The sequence below is a fragment of the Condylura cristata genome, unplaced genomic scaffold, assembly GCF_000260355.1.
Source record: "Condylura cristata isolate star-nosed mole 26May11 unplaced genomic scaffold, ConCri1.0 scaffold00025, whole genome shotgun sequence".
NCBI lineage: Eukaryota > Metazoa > Chordata > Mammalia > Eulipotyphla > Talpidae > Condylura > Condylura cristata.
The window spans coordinates 27,534,465-27,552,584 of NW_004567126.1; the positions used below are offsets into that span (position 1 = coordinate 27,534,465).

An 18,120-nucleotide genomic window follows, 5' to 3' on the forward strand; every position below is an offset into this window, starting at 1 on the left:
AAAAAAAAAAAAAAAAACCTCTAAGAGGTATGCTACTCATTTTTAAATTTTCTATAAGTAATACTTCACACTATCTTTTCCCAAAGACCCCAGGCAGCAATACATCAACTTAAAGAGCCTCTCTGCCCTGCCCACTCTCCCCCATGCCAGCAGTGCGACTGGGGTTCATGTCATTTTCCAGCCCCGGTGTCTGTGTGTTAAATTCTCACATACTTAACATTGCTTAGATCTGTTCTGATAAATATATTTTAATCACATTTAAAATTCTCAGGAAAATGTCTTGGTCCCTCTGAAGAACAAGGAGCCTTCCTTTTTTGGCCTTTTACTAGAGAACCAACTCTAAGACTTCCTGAAAGTTTCTCCCACATGGCTAAAGTTCCTCATAAAAGATTTAATGAGCAAGTTTAACAACTGAATTCTGTAACCAACCTGCCTTTTATAAGTTCATTGCTGACTTCAAACGCTTTTCAAGATAAGTCATATTCTGGCATGAGGGTGATGTCAGGGAAAGAGACAAGGTTTTATAACTTTGAGAACTGGTTTGATGGCGCCATTTCAAGCAAGTGAATTCATTTTGAATCTAAAACTGGACAGTACCCTGCCCCTCCCAGGTTGGTCTAAAGGTCCTTGGAGATCTGCACGTTGATAATGCCTAGGGTGCTGGCCTGGTCTCACCCAGAGCTATGAGACCGGTCAGGTGTGGAGAGCTGTTCCGGCTTGTCGGCCACTGGAGCTCTGTGCTGCTCTGTTAGAGGCCTCATGGTCACCTGGAGGGTCTGTGCTTAGAAAAGGCAGCCTCATCCCCTTTTCTCTCCCCCAAACCTTTATCCTGTGGCACTGAGAGTGGGGCAACCCTGAGCAGACTCGGGGGTTGTTCATATCTGCCCTGATCCCTGCTGTGACGTGGGGTCAGGTTAGATGTACACATCAGCTCTGAAAAATGAACTTCTTACACCCATGCCTGCCTGTGCCCTTTACTGTTCAGCCTTCATCGGGGGCTTAGCTTACAGGAAATGCTAAAGTGCTCCTATAGATAGCTCTTTACCCAGCAACCCCATTGGATTTTCTTCAGCCATCCCACCACTATTCTTTGAAAAGGGGTCCGATCCCAGATCACACATCCCCTATTTCTCCTACATCTGGAACACTTCCTCAGTCTTTCCTTGACTTTTATGATCTTAAAGATTTCCTTAAGGGCCAGTTGTTTTGGAAGCTTGTTTTGTCCAGAGTTACCTGGTTATTCAACCAAGTTATGTGTTTGGGGCTAGGATACCACAGACGTGAAGCTTTGTTCTTTCTAGCATACCCCCGGGAGCACACATGGTATTTGCGTGTACCGGAACGGCTAGTGGGGTCAGCACCGATCACTTGCTTAGTGGGATCTTCCCAGTTTCTGTTCTGAGCTTAGGAGCATTTTCTGGAGAGATACTCAGCCTCTAGGGTCGTTCCTGCCCTCATTTTATTAGCATCTTTTTTTTTTTTTAAGACTTTTTTATGCATACAGAACTGGGGTACAGGCCATACATAGGTGCAGGGGCGGTGAGAGGATTCACCTGAGACAGAGTGGGGAGCAGAACAGGCCGACTGACAAAGTACACTGCTGAGGGGAGCGGCGGGCAGGTCAGGAGAGGTCTGCCGCGCCATGTGGTCACCTCCGGGGCAGGCGGGGATCGAACTCATGCGGAAGTGGCTTTAGCTTCTTAGTGCTGTGCTTTAACCCGCTGTGTCATCAGTGAGGGCTCCCGTGTTAGCATCTTTTGCTGTTTCTTTTCTTGATGATTTCCACATGGGCATTTTCTGCCTTCCATTTCTCCATTTATTAATTGTTACTCTGTAAGGAAGCACTTTCTCCTCTTTTAGCTTACTTAATCATTGGTTTTATCAATGTGGACTTACAAATTACTGTTTCAGTCAGTGGGTAATAATGTGTTCCTAGTATTTAGCATTCGTTTTTTATTCTGATTAACCTTTGGTTCTTGTGTCATTTTGCCACGTTCATCATTCTTTTGAGCATCTGGTCATAGCAAGGTTCCAGACTCATCTCCCCCTTTTCCAGCCCTGTGATCAACCCATTTCTCAAAGGGGTTCTGTTTCTTTATAGTGGAGGGTAATCTTCAGAAACCAAGATCTGGATGCTCAACTTATTCGTTGATGTTGGGCCATTACTGCTACCCAACTCTCAGTGCTTGCAGCTTGGAACACGCACGGTCAGGTGTAGACCTGAATGCATACCAACATATATACCCACACATAGTTCTCTGTACCTCTGTCTACACACATATGTGGGTAGCCACAGGTTCACATGGATACTGCCAGCTCTAGAAGGGGTTAAGTCATACACCCCCTTCTCCATTTCTACCTCTCTGTCTTCTGACAGTAAGAAACTTGACTCCCTTTGTCTTGTTGCTCCAGCCCCTGTGTGTGGCCAGAGCCCTTCTACCTAGACTCATTCCATTCTTGCATAGGCCCTGAACCCTGCCAAGCTGCCTTCTCTTGGGTTCTCTTCAACCTCTGGAACACACCAGCTACAATTCTGACACATTTTCCAGGCTAAATCTCAAGAGTTGGGGTCACTTTGAGGTAGAGCAGAAATTATCCTCAAAGGAGCCAGCTTACTGTCAGACTTGATTCAGAAGGGGAAGGAGGTTGGCCCAGAATGAGCCACCTCTTCCCCAGTGAGCTCACGGAGGGAGGTGTGTGTCCTCAAGAAGGCTCCAGCCAACCTGCACACCCCTGTGCTCTGGCACGGGTGCCAGGCCTCTAGCCATAGGCAGTGCCTCTCTGCTGCACTGAGCTCGCTTCAGGGAAAGTGACTTTGGGGGTCATGGGCAGAAAAGCACATTTGTTTTAGTGGACATGGGGCCTGTTTCAGGGACTTCCTGGGTTTGGCTACCTGTGAACATACCTCCTTTCAGCCCTGAGTCCCTGGTTGCCACTAGAAGTGTGCGTGCTTGTCTGTTTATCTGTTCGCTGCAGCATTCACCCTGGATTTCCTGCACATGTGCAGGGTGGGCCAGGCACTGACCCAGTTCTAATGAGTAGCCAGCGGCAGTGATTATGTAGGCCTGCTGCCCTCATGGGTCAGCCTGGGCCAGCCCCATCGGTCACATGGCTGTTAGCATCGACTCTACACTGAGCAGAGCAGAGGCGAGCAATTTGTAGCCACAAGGTAAGCTGCAAAGCCAGCTCCAAGGGCTTTAAAAAATGCTTCTAAATTGCCAGTCACCTCCGAGTGCTCCTGGGCTTTGGAATGTATTCAGCATTTCTCTTTTAAAAGGGAACATCTGGCAGTGCCTCCTCCCCTGTGTCCTATAGTGTCTGTCTCCCGAGTGTGGTTTTTATGACCCTTCTCTTCCGGGAGAGATGCCAGCAGCCTCTTGGAGGCTTGTCAGCCCCGCTCCTCACTAACTAGCAATGAGAGCATTATAGTCCTGCTTTTGTTCACGGAGAACAGCTGGTGCACCCACCTATAAACAGCAGAAGGAAAGCCTTCCTGGTGCTTCTGAAGGTCTGATTATCTTTTTTTTTTTTTACTGCCCTTGAGTTTGGTCTGACAAAATGTTGCTGTTGTTTTAGCCATTAAAAGTATGGCTACTACAAATTAATTGGTTGGTTTTGGCTGCAGTTTTGCAGCCATAGCCATCACCATAATTTTAGAATGCTTCATCACCCCGAGGAGACCCCATCTCACTAGCAGCCACAGCCCCACCCCCGCCCCTTCCCTACTCCTACTCACGTGCTCGCTCCCCGTGGATTTGCTGCCCTGGACATTTCATAGCAGTGGCATCACGCTGTACGTAGCCTTCAGGAGCTTTCCATTGATTCAGGTCTTTACTGCCAACAACGGTTTATGGGTTTTGTTTGTTGAGTGTATTCCAAGTGCTCTTTTACTTTTGATGTTACTGTAAATGGAATTGTTTTCTTATGTGTTTTTAAGATTAACTTATTTATGCATACAGAACTGGGGTACAGGCCAGAGGGGTAAGGGCATGAGAGGATTCACCAGAGACAGAGAGAGCAGCAGAACAGGCAGATGGACAAAGTACGCTGCTGAGGGGAGCGGCAGGCGGGTCAGGAGAGGTCTGCCGCGCCATGTGGGTCATGTCCCTGGCCAAGAACGAACTTAAGCTGCAGAGGCCACAGCTAGCTTCGTAGTGCTGTGCTTTCATCTGTTGTGCCACCAGGAAGGGCCCTAGCATTGTTTTCTTCTTTTTTTGGATTGTACACTGCTAGTGGAAAACATAGTGGCTATTTGTACCTTGATTGTGTTCTCTATAACTTGGCAAGAGACTTTTCTGACAGTTGCACCTTAGCACTAAAGAGAAATTGCTCTCCCTGTGCTCCTTGGGAAAGAGTCACAAGGCTTACATTAGATACACCCCCTTGTGAGATGGGCAAATGCAGCAAGACACACAAATCAAGAGTTCTGTGTGGACACGTGTTCCCTGAAGCCCCTGTATCCATCAGCCCAGGCTGAAGTCCTAAGGCACCCAGCCTCTTCTCTGTGGCCAGGACTGATGACCCCACTTCTTCCCCAGGGCCTTCCAGTCTTCTCACTAAGTGGAAAAGCCCAGCTCACAGGCACTTCTGGAAAAAAGCACAGACTACCTGAAGGCCATATTTGACCATTCATCACAGAAAACATGTTATAAACAGTACAGGGACTTTTTCTGATAACAGACTCACCCTCTGAGAAGACAGCCTTCTGGGAAAGGGACACGGGTCCCGGGGCCTCTACTTTGTGGCTCCCGGATGTTCTCCAGGGCCTGCAGGAGCAGCACTATCTGAGCAAGCTCTGCTGCAGGAGGTGGTTGTGGCCGATGCTCCTCGTACTTGCTCCCCAGGGAGTCAGCCCTCCTGCAGCTCCCACCTCCTCCCCCAGGCTGGAGGGGTCCTGTCTGCGTCTCTCTTTCATTTAGAAACATTGCCACAGTCCTCTCCTGCCCCTTCTCCCTCTTGGCCTTACCACCCCACCCCAGGCAGGCCTATGTTTTATCCTTTGTCTTATGCTTGTAGAGGAAAAGAGCAGCGGGTTCCGGTTGAAGCCGCCAACACTGATCCATGGCCAGGCACCCAGCGCAGGTAGGTGCCCGCCTCTGGCCAAAAAAAAAAAAAAAAAAGAGCTGGCTTCTCATACCTTGCCAGGCCTCTCCACAGTGTGTGTGCAGCACCTGCCTCTGGGGCACCTCACGTTACCCAGCAGCCTTCAAGCACTGGAAAGCAGATTTAAAGAGCCTGGCAGACCAAGGAAGTCAGGCTCCCAGCCTTGAGCCCTCCCTGAGGAGGAGGACTCAATGAGGAACATTTGGGCTGTGTGCCAGTGAGAGCTTCTTTGACTCCAACTATCCAGAGCACCCTGATCCCAGCAAGCCACATAGCATTAGTCCTATTAGCAGAGTGGAAAAGCCCAGCTCACAGGATCCAGTGGCTGCTAGTGAGGGGATGCGCCTGGCAGTGGCTGCACCATACCCCGCCTGTAGTCCAGCAGGAAAGCCCTGAGAAAGGCCGGAGGCCTCTCATGGCCCTGGCCCTTTTTGTGCTTGGCAAAGGAATTTTCTCAGTGTGGCCTTTGGGAAAGTAGGTGCAGAGGGGCCTCTCACTTTCTCTTCCTGCACTGTGTGCACCTGACCCCTGAGCCCTGCACTGGAGAACAGCTGTCATTTGATCCCCTGGTACTATCACTGTACTCACTGGACATGATTAGTGACATGGGAATTTCATATTGTCTGATGTAAAAATAACAACAGCCAGATTCCTTACATCTAGCAGTAAAGAAAATCTTGGGGTTTTTAAAAAAAATGGCTTCCTGCAACTCTAGTGTGGGAGGGACAGTAAGCAAGTTGCTGGTGTTAATTTTTCTGTGAAACACTTGAGAGCGGGAGATGATGTGCTTATGCCCATCGGATCCAAGGGCCCTGGGCAAGCTGACCTCCCTCCCCAGGTCTGCCGAGCCAGAAGCCTAAGGAACAGCAGCGGAGCGTGCTTCGCCCGGCAGTGTTACAAGCTCCTCAGCCAAAGGCACTCTCCCAGACTGGTAAGAAACAGCAGCTCTTGGCGCCGGGCTCAGGCAGCAGGGTAGAGCGGTTCTGAAGTCACACCTGGGACAGCCGTGTCTCCACACAGGTGACTCTGAATGCATTCAGAAATAAAGAGCGCTGGGACAAGTCCTTAAAACCCATGGGGAGCATGTGAAGTGACCCCACTGCCTCCTGTGGCACTGGGCCACATGTGACTGCTGGTGAAAGGCGCTCTGTACACACGCTGCCCTCCTGGAAGCTGGCTGTTTCCCCGGGTTTCAGATCTGTCCCTACATGTCTGCAGGCAAACTCAACCTTCTTCAAGTCTTAAGAGACGTGAAGGATAATTTTGATGAGACCTGCATTTAAATCTCATTTGCTGAATTTAAGGCATACCTCTTAAACAGTGTGTCCTTTATGTTCAGATAGTAGTTAATCCTTAATTTCAGTTAATCCTTCATTTTCTAATACTAAAGAATTTTACTTGTCTTCTCATGATCTTTCCCTGAATTTCCTCTTTTTATTAGAGGTACATAACATTCCATGTGAAGGAACTAGTTAATGTTTCTGAAGCGTTTTTAATTACATGGGAAATTTCTTCATTCTAATGCCAGACAATCAAAGGCAGATTTAAAGTTGTGTGTCACATAATTTTAGCTATTTAAAGGGGAAAAATGCATGAAATAAAGACAGCAAAATTTGTTTTTATAAGACTCGAAATTTTCCCCCAGTATACTTCCCCTCCCCCAAATTAGCTTTTAATTACATGGAAAGTTTTTTGGTTGTAATGTGAGACAGTCAAAGCTGGATTTAAAGTTGTCCATGCCATGTAATCTTGAATAACTAAAGGGAAAAAATGCATAGAGTACAAACATTACTAAAAGTTGTTTTATAAAACATCTTTTTGCCCCAGCGTTTTAATGACCAGAGCAGTATTTCTCCCTTAATTAGCGGAGCAGTATTGCTTCCAGTACATTGAAAAGTCTTACTTCTTTTTGGAGTGAGCAGTAATAAGAGAAACTTGCTTCTGTGAGGTTTTAGCTTTTGGTTTTTAAACTAGGAATTTTATGACTTCCGAGAGTGGCTTCAGAGCCCTTTCCTTCAAAAGGGGAACTGCATCCTCAGCTCAGCACCTCCCAGCAGAAGCGGGTCCTTGCTGAACTCAAGTGACTCCTTTTCCTCTCCACAGTCCCAAGCAGCGGCACCAACGGGATCACTGTCCCAGCGGACTGCACAGGGACCACAGCGTCGACATCGCCCGACAACTCCGCTCGGACAAGCCCCTCTGCCGAGGCCCAGGCCCTGGAGGTCCGTCTGCGCTGAGGCTGGTGCCATGAGGGGAACTCCTTCGGGCTCTGCTGAACCCCTAGAGTGCCTGTTGCCCACTTGCTCTGACCTGGGTCACCATTGGGCTGCATTAGGGTTTTTGAATGTGTCAGAGGTTCAGTCCGTAACCACAATCCATATGCCAAGTCCGTGCAACACTAAGGTGCCCCTCTTGGTTGTTCCAAGAGCACTGCTCTGTCCAAAAGTCTTCACTACCCCTCCAAACTCACACCTCTCCCATGTGTCCCAGATGAGTGTGCCTGCCATTGATTGACTCCCTAACCATTGAACTCTGGCGAGTCGTAGGCAGAACGGCATTCATTGGTGAAGGTGTTGCACTGTTTTACACGGAGAATGTGTCCCCTTCCTGTTTCCACACCCTAACAGCTCCTGGGACAGTCACATGTGTGAGAGGGTACTGGAGAGTCAGCTCAGAAAGTACGTTTCACAGAAAACCCCTAACCATGGTGCTTATCCAGGCTGAAAGCACGTGTTTCCCAGCAGTGCCTCATTGCAGCTGGGGTTCAAGACATTTCGTGAAGAACATGCTTTTGTAGCTGGCAGCAGCAAATTTGAAATCTGGTTGCAGTAAGGCACCAAGATTCCGAACACAAAGACCCTTCTTTGCTGCTTTCCTCTCTGCGCATTCCGCACACAGCAGACTCCCTGCCCTCCCCTCCCTCCACGTATCCCTAGATGTGCAGGCTCAGGTAGTGAAACAGCCACCTGCTTTCCACTTTAAGCATCCCCAGCTCCCACCCTGCACCCCCAGCTGTCACAATTGGAAACGGGAGTGATTGCCACACCTACTTGTTGGGACCTTTGAGGGCTTGGGTCTATGGGACCGTAAATTGCTATCCAACTTTGAGTTGGAGAGAGCCCGGGAAGCTGCCCGCAGGTCCCATCTTCCTCCAGGTCACGATCTTACGGGTCACACTTGGGCACTCCTGAGAGAAGTTTCACCCTGTCCAGCCCAGGGGCCTGAGCCACTTTTACCATTGGTTCTAGCCCTCAGCCCAGGGAGCCAGAGGAGATACCTGGAGCAGATGGAATGGTATAAGGTTGCTCATCTTGCTTATCAGGGCTAATGCACTTTTGTGTCACTTACTAATGGGTTTATGTCCTGTGAAATGCGTCGTCAGGGAATGCCGCCATGTGACCATCTTGGAATGTAATGGCACGAACTGACATGGTGCGGCCCTCCCACACCCAGGCTGCACCCCACCCCGCACCCTCGTCCATGTGTCCTTGGACCAAGCGTCATTAGGCGACATAGGACTGTACGCCACTTCTTTTCCGTTGTTGTTTTGGTTTTTTTTTAAATAGGAGAAGGAACCCCAGAAAAATGAATCTAGCAATACTTCTGAGGAGGAAAACTGTGAGAAAAAAGAGCAAGTCGCACAGCAAGCATTTGTGTTTGGGCAGAACTTGAGGGACAGAGTCAAGGTACATGATCAGAGGGCTGGGTGAGCCAGTGAACTAATGACTTTATTTTTATGACTTTATTTAATGAACAGGAAGTTCATTTTTCCTTATAAAGGTGGGGGGGCAGCCCATCGAGGGGTACTTCTGTGACTTGTGGCTTGTTTTTGTGCCTGCCACACCCCACTGCTCAGCACCCAGCACACACTCGCAGCTACCTGCTACCCCTCTACCCCAAGTGTACAACTCAGGAGTGGCTTCTGGCACAACACTCCCTTGGTGACAGTATGGTGGGGGACAGAGAGGCAGGCCACTGGGTGTGCGTATCGCTGAGAATCGACATTTTCATGGCAAAGGAGAAAGCAGGTAGTACAATAAGATGATTCCAAGGTCCCTGGGTAGTATCTCTACTTCAGAGTATGTATCTGAGCATAGAAGCATTGGACCAGGTCGGGTGGAGTTGTTGGGGTTTGCTCTGGGCACTAAGGGGGTATTTATTAGCTAACATCCCCGGCCTCTACCCCCAGTCACAACAACTGAACATTACGCAGCCAGTGCTGAATGTCCCCATAGGAACAAGTCACCTCTGATTGAGAAACCATTACCTTATTTTTTTTTTTTTTAAGTAGGACAAGAGGGAAGCTACTGTGTTCTCCCCCCAAAGGAGGCAGTCGTGTTTACCACCTGGCTGCCCTCCAGGCGGTAGGCCAGCATGTCGTCTGGTCTGGGGCCTTTGAGTCAGTGGCTGGCAGCACAGGAGATCTTGGCTCTGAGCCCTTTGCCCTGGCACTGACTGCCATGGGACAGGCCGTTTCCCATGGTGTCTCCTGCAATAATCTCCCTAGGAAGCCTGGGAGTGTTGTCAGTGGCCAAGTCCAGGCATCTGGGGTTGCCATGCAGAGCGTAGGTGCTGCTGGAGCCCGGAATGTGCTCAGCCCCACAGTACCAACGATGGCCATAAACAGGGTGAGCTGACCCCAAACCTCAGTGATGCCAAGGGGGAGGAACCCTAAAATAAGGAAACAAGTCCTCTGAGTGTAAATATCAGGTCACTTGTTCTGCTTCCTCCTCTGGTACTCACTGTCCAGAGAGGAACAAGCCTCCCAGGGGACAGAAGGTAGGTGTTGATGTTACACAGCTTTAAGCCAAAATAACGAGTCCCTTGGGGGCACTTCACTCCCAGGAGAAAGAAACAGAACAAGGGGAGGCCTGGAAATCCACTCCAGGGGGATGGTAGCTTGGCTGAGGCCAGCAGGCCGAGTCCATTCCCTGACTTTGGGGAATGACTGCCTGAAAGTGGGACGAGGACCATTGTCTTTGAAGTGGCGGTCACATCCCAGCTTCTCCGTGGAGGGTGACTTACAGTCATGGTCTCCCAACCCCAAGCCTCTGGGAGGTTGTGGTGCCCACCTGCCAGGGCGCACAGGCTGTTAAGCAGGTATGTTTCATGGACATGGCATGACAGTCGGCATAAGGCAGCATTGGGAAGTGCTGCTTTTATCATGCTTATAATAATCCCCTTCAGAGACCAGCTTCGTAAGCATTCTGTGTTCTGGGGCAGAAGCATCAATGAAAATTCCAACCAGAGGCCAGCTGAGTGCCATCTTTTTTTTTTAACAAAGTAGAAAAAGCTGCCTAGTAGTTTGCGAAGCAGTTCTTGTATCTTAACCACTAAAATCGAAAAGGAAATTGGTTAGTCCCTTCTCCCACTGTTCACACACACTCAGACACACACGCGCACAGAGTAGACAGTAGCATTCGCATTTGGGCACTTTGCCATGTGGAGTAGGGGCTGTGCAGACAGACTGAGCTGAGGGTCGCCAGAGCAGACAGTTCTCTGAGTAGTAAGTGTTTCCTCTCTCTCCCAGTTGATAAACGAGAACACTGAAGTAGCTGACATGGAGAATGCTGGACACCCCAGTTTAGAAGCACCAACCGCAACCAACTACTTCCTTCAGTACATCAGCTCCAGGTGTGTCTGGCCGGGCTCCCAGCTGGTATGCGGAGCACCTCTGCACAGAGGGCCCGCGGTCACCGTCATCCCTGCCTCGGGCCCCAGAGAAGGCAGCCGCCTGCATCGGGAGCAGCCCATTTCCCCCTCAGAGGCAAAGTAGAGGGGATGGGGGAAAAGGTTCTGGGGTGGTGGGCTTCAACGCACCCCTGAAGCAAGACCCAAGTTCTACAGGTTGTTGGGCCCAGATCCGGACCTCTGAGCAACCTGCGTCACCTGGACCTCATGCCAAGGACAGACCCAGTGGGCTTTTTAAAAGACGTTTTGCACCTCAGTATTTACCAGGTCAGGTGGCACTTCCACCCTTGACCTTTAAATGAGCAGAAGTTTGATGACAGTTATTTCTGTTGAGCATTCCCTAGGGGCAGCCAGAGTCCCCCGGCAGCAGCCCCAGGAGTGGGAGGTGTGCCTCCTTCATGAGGGCCAGGAGAGGGGCTGGGAGCTGTGGTGCCTCGGCTAGAGGTAGCCTGCCACCAGGGAGCAGCTGGGTGGATTCCCAGAAGAGGGTTGCTCGGCTCTGACTCCTGCCCTCGGCTTGTCCACGATAATGTTCTCACCTCTGTACCTAGTGTAGTGCCCACCTCCTGGGCTTGGGGAGAGTGGTTCTCAGGGGTGTCCCCTGAAACTTGGTGCCTCAAAGTGGGCACCCTGTTACGGTGACGCAGGCTGGCTTGGAGGCATGAAGAGTCCCCTCTCCCAGACTTTGCTTTCTGCACCAGAAGTTTGATTCTTCCCCACCCAACCGTGTGCACACACGTGTTCCCATTCAACTCTCACGGTGCATCTTCTCTTCAGTTTAGAGAACTCGACCAATAGTGCTGATACCTCCAGCAACAAATTTGTATTTGGCCAGAATATGAGCGAACGTGTGCTGGTGAGTGGCCCCCTAGGGACTCTTCTTCCTGGGACCCAGAAAACCATTAGAATCTCCCCCAGCTCGAAGAGACAAGTGGACTGTCCCTGTGACATTAGGATGCTCTCCATCACAGGTCAGGGACACAGCCCCGCTTGGACTCTACTCAAAACTGGGGGCAGGGTAATCGGTGTCAGCTCCTGAAGGAGCCTCTCTAGGAACTAGCGTCTGTGTGGCCTGCCTTTCCTTGTCCTGAAGGCTTCTCCCAGCTCAGACCCCTGAGCCCCAGCTCTCAGACCAAAGTCTGGTACAGTGGAAGTCAAAGAACTGCTTTGTACAGATAGACAAGCCCCAGGGCCCGGAATAACTTGGCAGCTGGCACCTCTGACCAACTGCTGGTGCCTCCAGGGTTCTGGGCTCTGAGCGCAGTTCCTGTGTTCAAGTAGTCCTGTGCACCCGTGCGCTGTCTGGGGCCAGTCCCTTTCTGTTAGGAGTTACTGGCATGAGTTGCTTAGGGAGCAGTATGTGGAGATAAGAGGTTTGACTGGGACACTCCATTGAGGGGAAGGGCATCCCATCTCATCCACTGGGTCTACGTGGGTCCCCCAAAGCTTTGAAGAGACTCCTCTGTCCAGGCAGGGACGTGCTGAGAGTTGCTGTCCCTGCAGAGGGCCTCCTTTCTGCCGCAGTCAGTCCCACGATACCAGCACGCTCTCCTCCCGGCATGCCTTTCTTTCGTGCAGAGCCCACCAAAATTAAATGAGGTCAGCTCGGAAGCCAACAGGGAAAATGCAGCTGCTGAGTCTGGGTCCGAATCCTCATCCCAAGAGGCCACCCCTGAGAAAGGTATGGAGAGGCCTGCGCCCACTCAGTGGTGGAGAGTGCAGGGGGTGGGGGGAACAGGGATGCTCTTCACCCATGATCTCTGGGAGCACCGGTGGGAGGGACAGGGCAGCTGATTTGCCTCGGGAGTAAAAGCCACATGACCCAGCTGCTGTGCTGGAGCAGGACAGACTGTGGGCACTGATTTTTCTGTGAGCTAAAATGAGTGTTGTTCATTTTCAATGTTGAGACCATGGTGCTGCAAGGTGACTCTGGGAAAGGGCTGTGGAGCAGCCTCCTTCCTTCGTGCTCCGCCACAGCTCCGGGGTCCTCTTCAGTGTCCCCTCACAAGTCTCACCTTTCTCTCCTGTGTTGACGGGACGAGGAGACGCAGAGCCACTCTGGGCAGCTCTCAGATGGGTCCCTGCAGAGCCGAGGCGCTGTCCTGGGCTTGTTTTCTGCTGCCCACTCCAGGTCCTGGGTGTGGCACCTTTGAGGCCTGAACCAACCTCTTTTGGTTCTGAGGTGTTCATTCTGCTCACCTCTCTCCTCCCCTACCCCCTCCTCCAAATAAATAGTCATTGTTGTTCAGCTAATAACATTTCAGAGTCCCTGGTCGAGTCGGCAGCCGCCTACACCAAGGCAACAGCACGGAAGTGTTTGTTGGAAAAAGTGGAGGTCATCACCGGGGAGGAGGCAGAGAGCAACGTTTTACAGGTGAGGCAGCGGCGCTGGGCCTGTGGGTCCTCTGAGGGGCAGCAGTGGGGTGTGTCTAGGATGCAACCCCCAGGGCTTGGCCACAGCCTCCAGGGACTGGGAACTCTCAGTCTTCTCGGAGGTAACCAAGGTGTCAGCGCCCCTGCCCTGGTGACTTTGTTGAGACGAAGGAACTTTTGGTTTTGTTCTATATTAGAGCAGAGGATCTGTGTTGAGATCTTGGTGGCTCAAGGAACGGCAGAGAGGAGTATACCAAAGACCTCTGCGACCCAGAATTAACAGCGATAGCCCATCAGGGAAAAGTCGCAGATGCAGCCAGGACTTTGTGCCACTTGTTCTTGTCTTCACCCTCCTCCTCCGGGGCAGCATGTCCAGTTTGTGGGCTCATTCGTCTGTTCACTCATCCGTGTTCTCACATACACGTGTGGGTGTATCTGCCAGCCGCGCGCAAGGTTAATGTGGGGTTTGAGTAGGATCCCCCCCCCCGGCGTGTTTTGGTGAGACATCCCTGTCCAGGTCCAGGTGCGGTGACTTAGATCCGCAGGCGGCCTGCGTAGCAGTCCCTGTCGCGTATTCCGTGTGTGTGTAGAACATCTTTCTTGAGATATGCACATACCGTAAAATTAACCCTTTCAAAGAATAAAGTTCTGTGATTTTTAGTATATTCACAACTTGTATCTAATTGAGAACATTTTTCTCCCCAAAAAAGCAAATTCCTGCCCATTAGCTGTCAGTCACTCCCCCAGCCACTGTCGCCGCAAACCCACTCTCTGCCTCTGTTTGTGTTCTGGACATTGCACCTCAGTGGAATCACACACTGGACTTTGTGTCTGGCTTCTCTCCTGACCCTATTTGAGGTGAATTCATGTTAGAGAGTTTCAGAGTGTCCCTCTTCATGGTCTGGAAGGACTGCTCTGTATTTATCCGCTCACTGTTAATGGGTACTTGGGCTGTTTCCCTTTCTAGCAGTTATGAGTAAGGCCGGTGAGCGTGTTTGTCGACAAGCCCGTGTGAATGGATATGTGTTTCGTTTCTCTTGGTAGAAACCTGGGAGTGGAATTCCTGAGCCTCGTGGCTGCCCCACGGTTACCGGTTAGGGAGCTGTTATCCACGAGGGCTGCACCATTCTCAGGTCCCCCCAGGGGGGTGTGAAAATTCCACTTTCTCCACATAGCTGTTCTCTGTCTTGGTAATAGCCATTGTTGTAGATGTGAAGTGATGGTATCTCATTGTGAGTTTTGATTTTCATTTCCCTAATGATTCCTTTTTGTTTAAAAATGCGAACTCCCTTCTAACTGGAAGCTGAGTGAAAAGGTACAGCCTGGGCCCTCTCCCCCTCCATCACCAGCCATAGTTTGCCAATGCAATGGTTCCCGCGAATTAGACGGGAGATTCCCTCTTCCCCGGTCTTGCTCACCCAGAGGCTGCCTGTGTTCCAGATCCAGTGCAAGCTGTTTGTCTTTGACAAGACCTCGCAGTCCTGGGTGGAGAGAGGCCGGGGGCTGCTCAGACTCAACGACATGGCCTCAGCTGATGACGGGACGTTACAGTCCCGACTAGGTGAGCGCAGTGGAGGCTGGTGAGACCTCCCGGGGGCTTCTGGGAGAGGGCCTGGGGTGGTGTGGTTCCCCAGACTACAGGGCGCAGGCCAGGAGCAGGGAAGCAGAGCCCCACGGGAGAGCGCTTGGATCCAGTGGGCCCGGCCTGGCCCAGAGGCTCCGGCTTCCAGCCTTTCCATGAACTCTCCTCCTCCTGAGTGTCAACAACGTATAAAAAAGTATTTAGCAGTTTTTAAACTTATAATAAAAGTGACAGTTGTCTATGGTAGAACGGAAAAAATCCCAAAAAAGCAAACATCAGGAGAGAAATGTCACTGATAACGTTTTTGGTGTTCCTTTCTTTTTTTTTAGGAAATGGGGGAATAGTTTGTCTCCTGCTGTTTTGCTGATTTGTGAACATATTCCATATTGGAAAAACTACACGTTAGTGTTCCACTGACAGTGGACTTGTGTAACCATGACATTGGGCATTAGGGGGTTCCTCCTTTTTCACTTGACTGTTGCAACTGATACCCCTGGGGCCATCTACAGGTGACGAACTCCCAGAAGTCTGCTGGTTTAAAAAATGGATGTGGGTGTGTGAGAGAAAGAAATGTGTTTGTCTTTTTTCTGCTCTTCCCAAATGAAAGCTGTTTTCCAGCCTTTACAGAAAAACCCATTCCTGGCCCAGTACTATCTGAGCAGTGTCTTCACACCCCTAGACGCAGAATCTTCCCAAGGGTTAGAGAAGAGGTGAAAACAGCCCTCCTGTCGAGGCCCCGGATTTTCCACTCCCATAATGATGTCCCTCAGTTTATTTTTACTAATGGAAACTTCCAACGTGCAGAGCGTGCACAGCGTTGCTCCTCCTGTGTCGACCTATGGCCAGCCTCGCTACAGCTGCAGCCGCTGCCTCTGAAGTCAACTCTGGCCAGGCCTCTCTCTCAGCCTGCACAGGCTTGATCCTTCCCTCAGACCTCTCTGAGCCGGTGGAAACTGCTCTACCCGCCTCAGAGGACACATTGGGCCTAGAAGGCCAGGCTTGTAGGACTTAAGATAAAGGGGCTACATGGAGATCCGGGGGGCCAGACCCAGCAGACTTTCCTGAACTAGCCCAAGCTTCTCCCCTCCTGTGTGGTCATTTGTAGCCCTGGGTTGGATTGAGAGCTTCTGGCTCTTTCCAGGCCTATTCTTGGGGAGAGCTGGCCTGGCATAGGTGGGGAGTGGAGGGGAGCATTGATTGTGGGTAGCCTCTCAAGTCTAGCAGGCTTACAGGGGCCTCAAGTAAACTGGGTGTCCCACATACCTGCAGAGAGGAAACTTCTCTCCCACGTTTTCTGCCACATGCTGCCTTCTGCCTGTCTCTGTTCCCTCCTGACACAGCTCAGCAGCACTGGCCTGGCTGTCCTAGGACAACAAGCTAGGGCTTAGGGCTTGCCCTCTGGGTGGGGACATCAAGGGGTGTCAGCTTCTGTGTGGCTTATCCTGAGCATGCAGCCTACAGATATCCAGCTGCCCCTGCTGTCCACCCCATGCTCTGCCTAACTGACCTTCCCCGGGGGAGCCACTCTGGCACTCTCCGCGGTATGTGGCCTCCAACCCCACCCCCAGACCTGAAGAGGGATGAGACTGGCCTCAGGAGAGAGGGGCCGTTCAGTGGCAGGTTTCCCATGGGGTCTGCCCCGTGGTATTTTTGTTCTCCTTCAAGATGATGTTTGTTCTGGCGGCTAACAGTGGGGGCAGGCGGAGCAGGGGCTAAGTGGCCGTGTTGTTGCAGTGATGAGAACCCAGGGTAGCTTACGGCTGATCCTCAACACCAAGCTCTGGGCCCAGATGCAGATCGACAAGGCCAGTGAGAAGAGCATCCGCATCACAGCCATGGACACCGAGGACCAGGGTGTGAAGGTCTTCCTCATCTCGGTGAGCATCCCCTGAAGGGACAGGCTGGTGCTGGCCTTTGCTGGCAGGCTGCCCGGAAAGCCCCTGACACAGGGCGTGCCTGCCCCCACCCTAGCTGCTCAGGCCAGGCCTGGCTCCGCTTGCAGCCAGGAAGTGGGCAGAGAGACCTCCTGGAGGCAGCCCCAAGCCAGCAGGTTCGGTCAGGGGAACAAGGACAGGAGCAGCACTCAGTAGGCCAGGCCTTTGGGCAGTGGACTTTGAGCCGCTGTCCTGAGTTTGGCTCAGAGAGGCGGTTAGGTGTCTCCCCAGGAGACCGCCTAACTGGCACTTATTCTCGGCCTCCTGCAGGCCAGCTCCAAGGACACGGGCCAGCTGTACGCAGCCCTGCACCACCGCATCCTGGCGCTGCGCAGCCGTGTGGAGCAGGAGCAGGAGGCCAAGACACCGGCCCCCGAGCCGGGGACAGCTCCTTCCAATGAGGAGGACGACAGTGACGATGACGACGTCCTGGCTCCATCGGGAGCCACTGGAGGCGGTGAGCTGGGCTCTCTTCTGCCCGGGGGACTGCTCTCCTAGGCCCCTCCCGCCTGCTGACCCAGGGAAGTGGGGCTCCATCCAGGATGGGGCCCTTGACAAGTAGGTCCTTGCTTCCTACAGGCACCGGAGACGAAGGGGATGGGCAGACAGCCGGGAGCACATAGCGCCGGGAGCCGCTGCCCGCGAGCCTGCTGCTCTGTCCGTCTGTCCGCCCGCCCGCCCGCCCGCCTCGCCCCTCCGCAGCACCGAGGTGCGGAGCTCGGGAACCACACTCCCCGTTGGGTTGGCCACAGTTCGGATCCGCACGGCCCGTTCAGAAGCAGACTCGGGAACTGCCTGAATGTGGTTTGGGACACGAGACCTCATCATATTGATGAGCAAAACAAGAACATTTCCCCCTCCCCTCCTTTGAATTGAAATGGCACATTAAGACTTGTCACGGCTTCTCACTGGGACACTGTTTCTTCCTCCCTCGTGTCGCCGGCCTCCCCCACCCGCGCCCTGCCTGTGGTTCCTGCTGCCTGCCCAGGCCGCGGTCAGTCTGCAGGTGTCGCACGGGGCTGCTGGGTGTCTGTTTACTGCTGTCTTTACCTCCTGCTCGCACTCTGATTTGGGGCTTGTTTTTAGATCTCCCCCTAAGGCTTCATGTTTGGCTCCTTAGATTAAGACACCGTCACGCAGCAAGCATCTGCGGCTCCGTCACAGGCCTTGCCTCCATCTCGTGCCGTCCTGGCCTCTCTCAAGGCCTTTCTGGGGGCTGGGTGCTAGGTGAGCTGCTCACGAGGAGGAGGTGGGCAGACCCCCACGTGTCACCCATCTCAGGGGCCCCATCTGAAAGGGTCCAGTGAACCTGTGAGGAAGAGTCTCACCCATTCTCCTGTCCCTGTCACCTGACCCACTTGTCATCAGCACCCGGCCAGGCTTTCTTCCTGCTGTCAGCCATCCTGCGCCACCGTTGATGTCATTGCCCCAACTCCA

At 52.0% G+C, this 18,120-nt stretch overlaps 1 protein-coding gene across 6 annotated transcripts in view; it reads left to right on the top strand.

Annotated features, from left to right (window-relative positions):
* RANBP3 (RAN binding protein 3) overlaps positions 1-17,591 on the top strand; it is a 52,900-nt gene extending 35,309 nt beyond the window's left edge. For 4 of the 6 annotated variants that reach the window (XM_012729696.1, XM_012729698.1, XM_012729700.1 and 1 more), the window contains 12 exons: positions 5,017-5,082; positions 5,942-6,034; positions 7,207-7,325; positions 8,670-8,789; positions 10,634-10,737; positions 11,572-11,650; positions 12,373-12,475; positions 13,044-13,168; positions 14,608-14,728; positions 16,484-16,626; positions 16,954-17,140; positions 17,263-17,591. In XM_012729696.1, coding sequence (XP_012585150.1) covers positions 5,017-5,082; positions 5,942-6,034; positions 7,207-7,325; positions 8,670-8,789; positions 10,634-10,737; positions 11,572-11,650; positions 12,373-12,475; positions 13,044-13,168; positions 14,608-14,728; positions 16,484-16,626; positions 16,954-17,140; positions 17,263-17,306 — 1,304 coding nt within the window. In that variant the 3' untranslated portion in view covers positions 17,307-17,591. The remainder of the gene's footprint in view (positions 1-5,016; positions 5,083-5,941; positions 6,035-7,206; positions 7,326-8,669; positions 8,790-10,633; positions 10,738-11,571; positions 11,651-12,372; positions 12,476-13,043; positions 13,169-14,607; positions 14,729-16,483; positions 16,627-16,953; positions 17,141-17,262) is intronic. The other 2 variants (XM_012729697.1, XM_012729699.1) reach the window with 1 other exon arrangement.
* Positions 17,592-18,120: the final 529 nt, after the last annotated feature.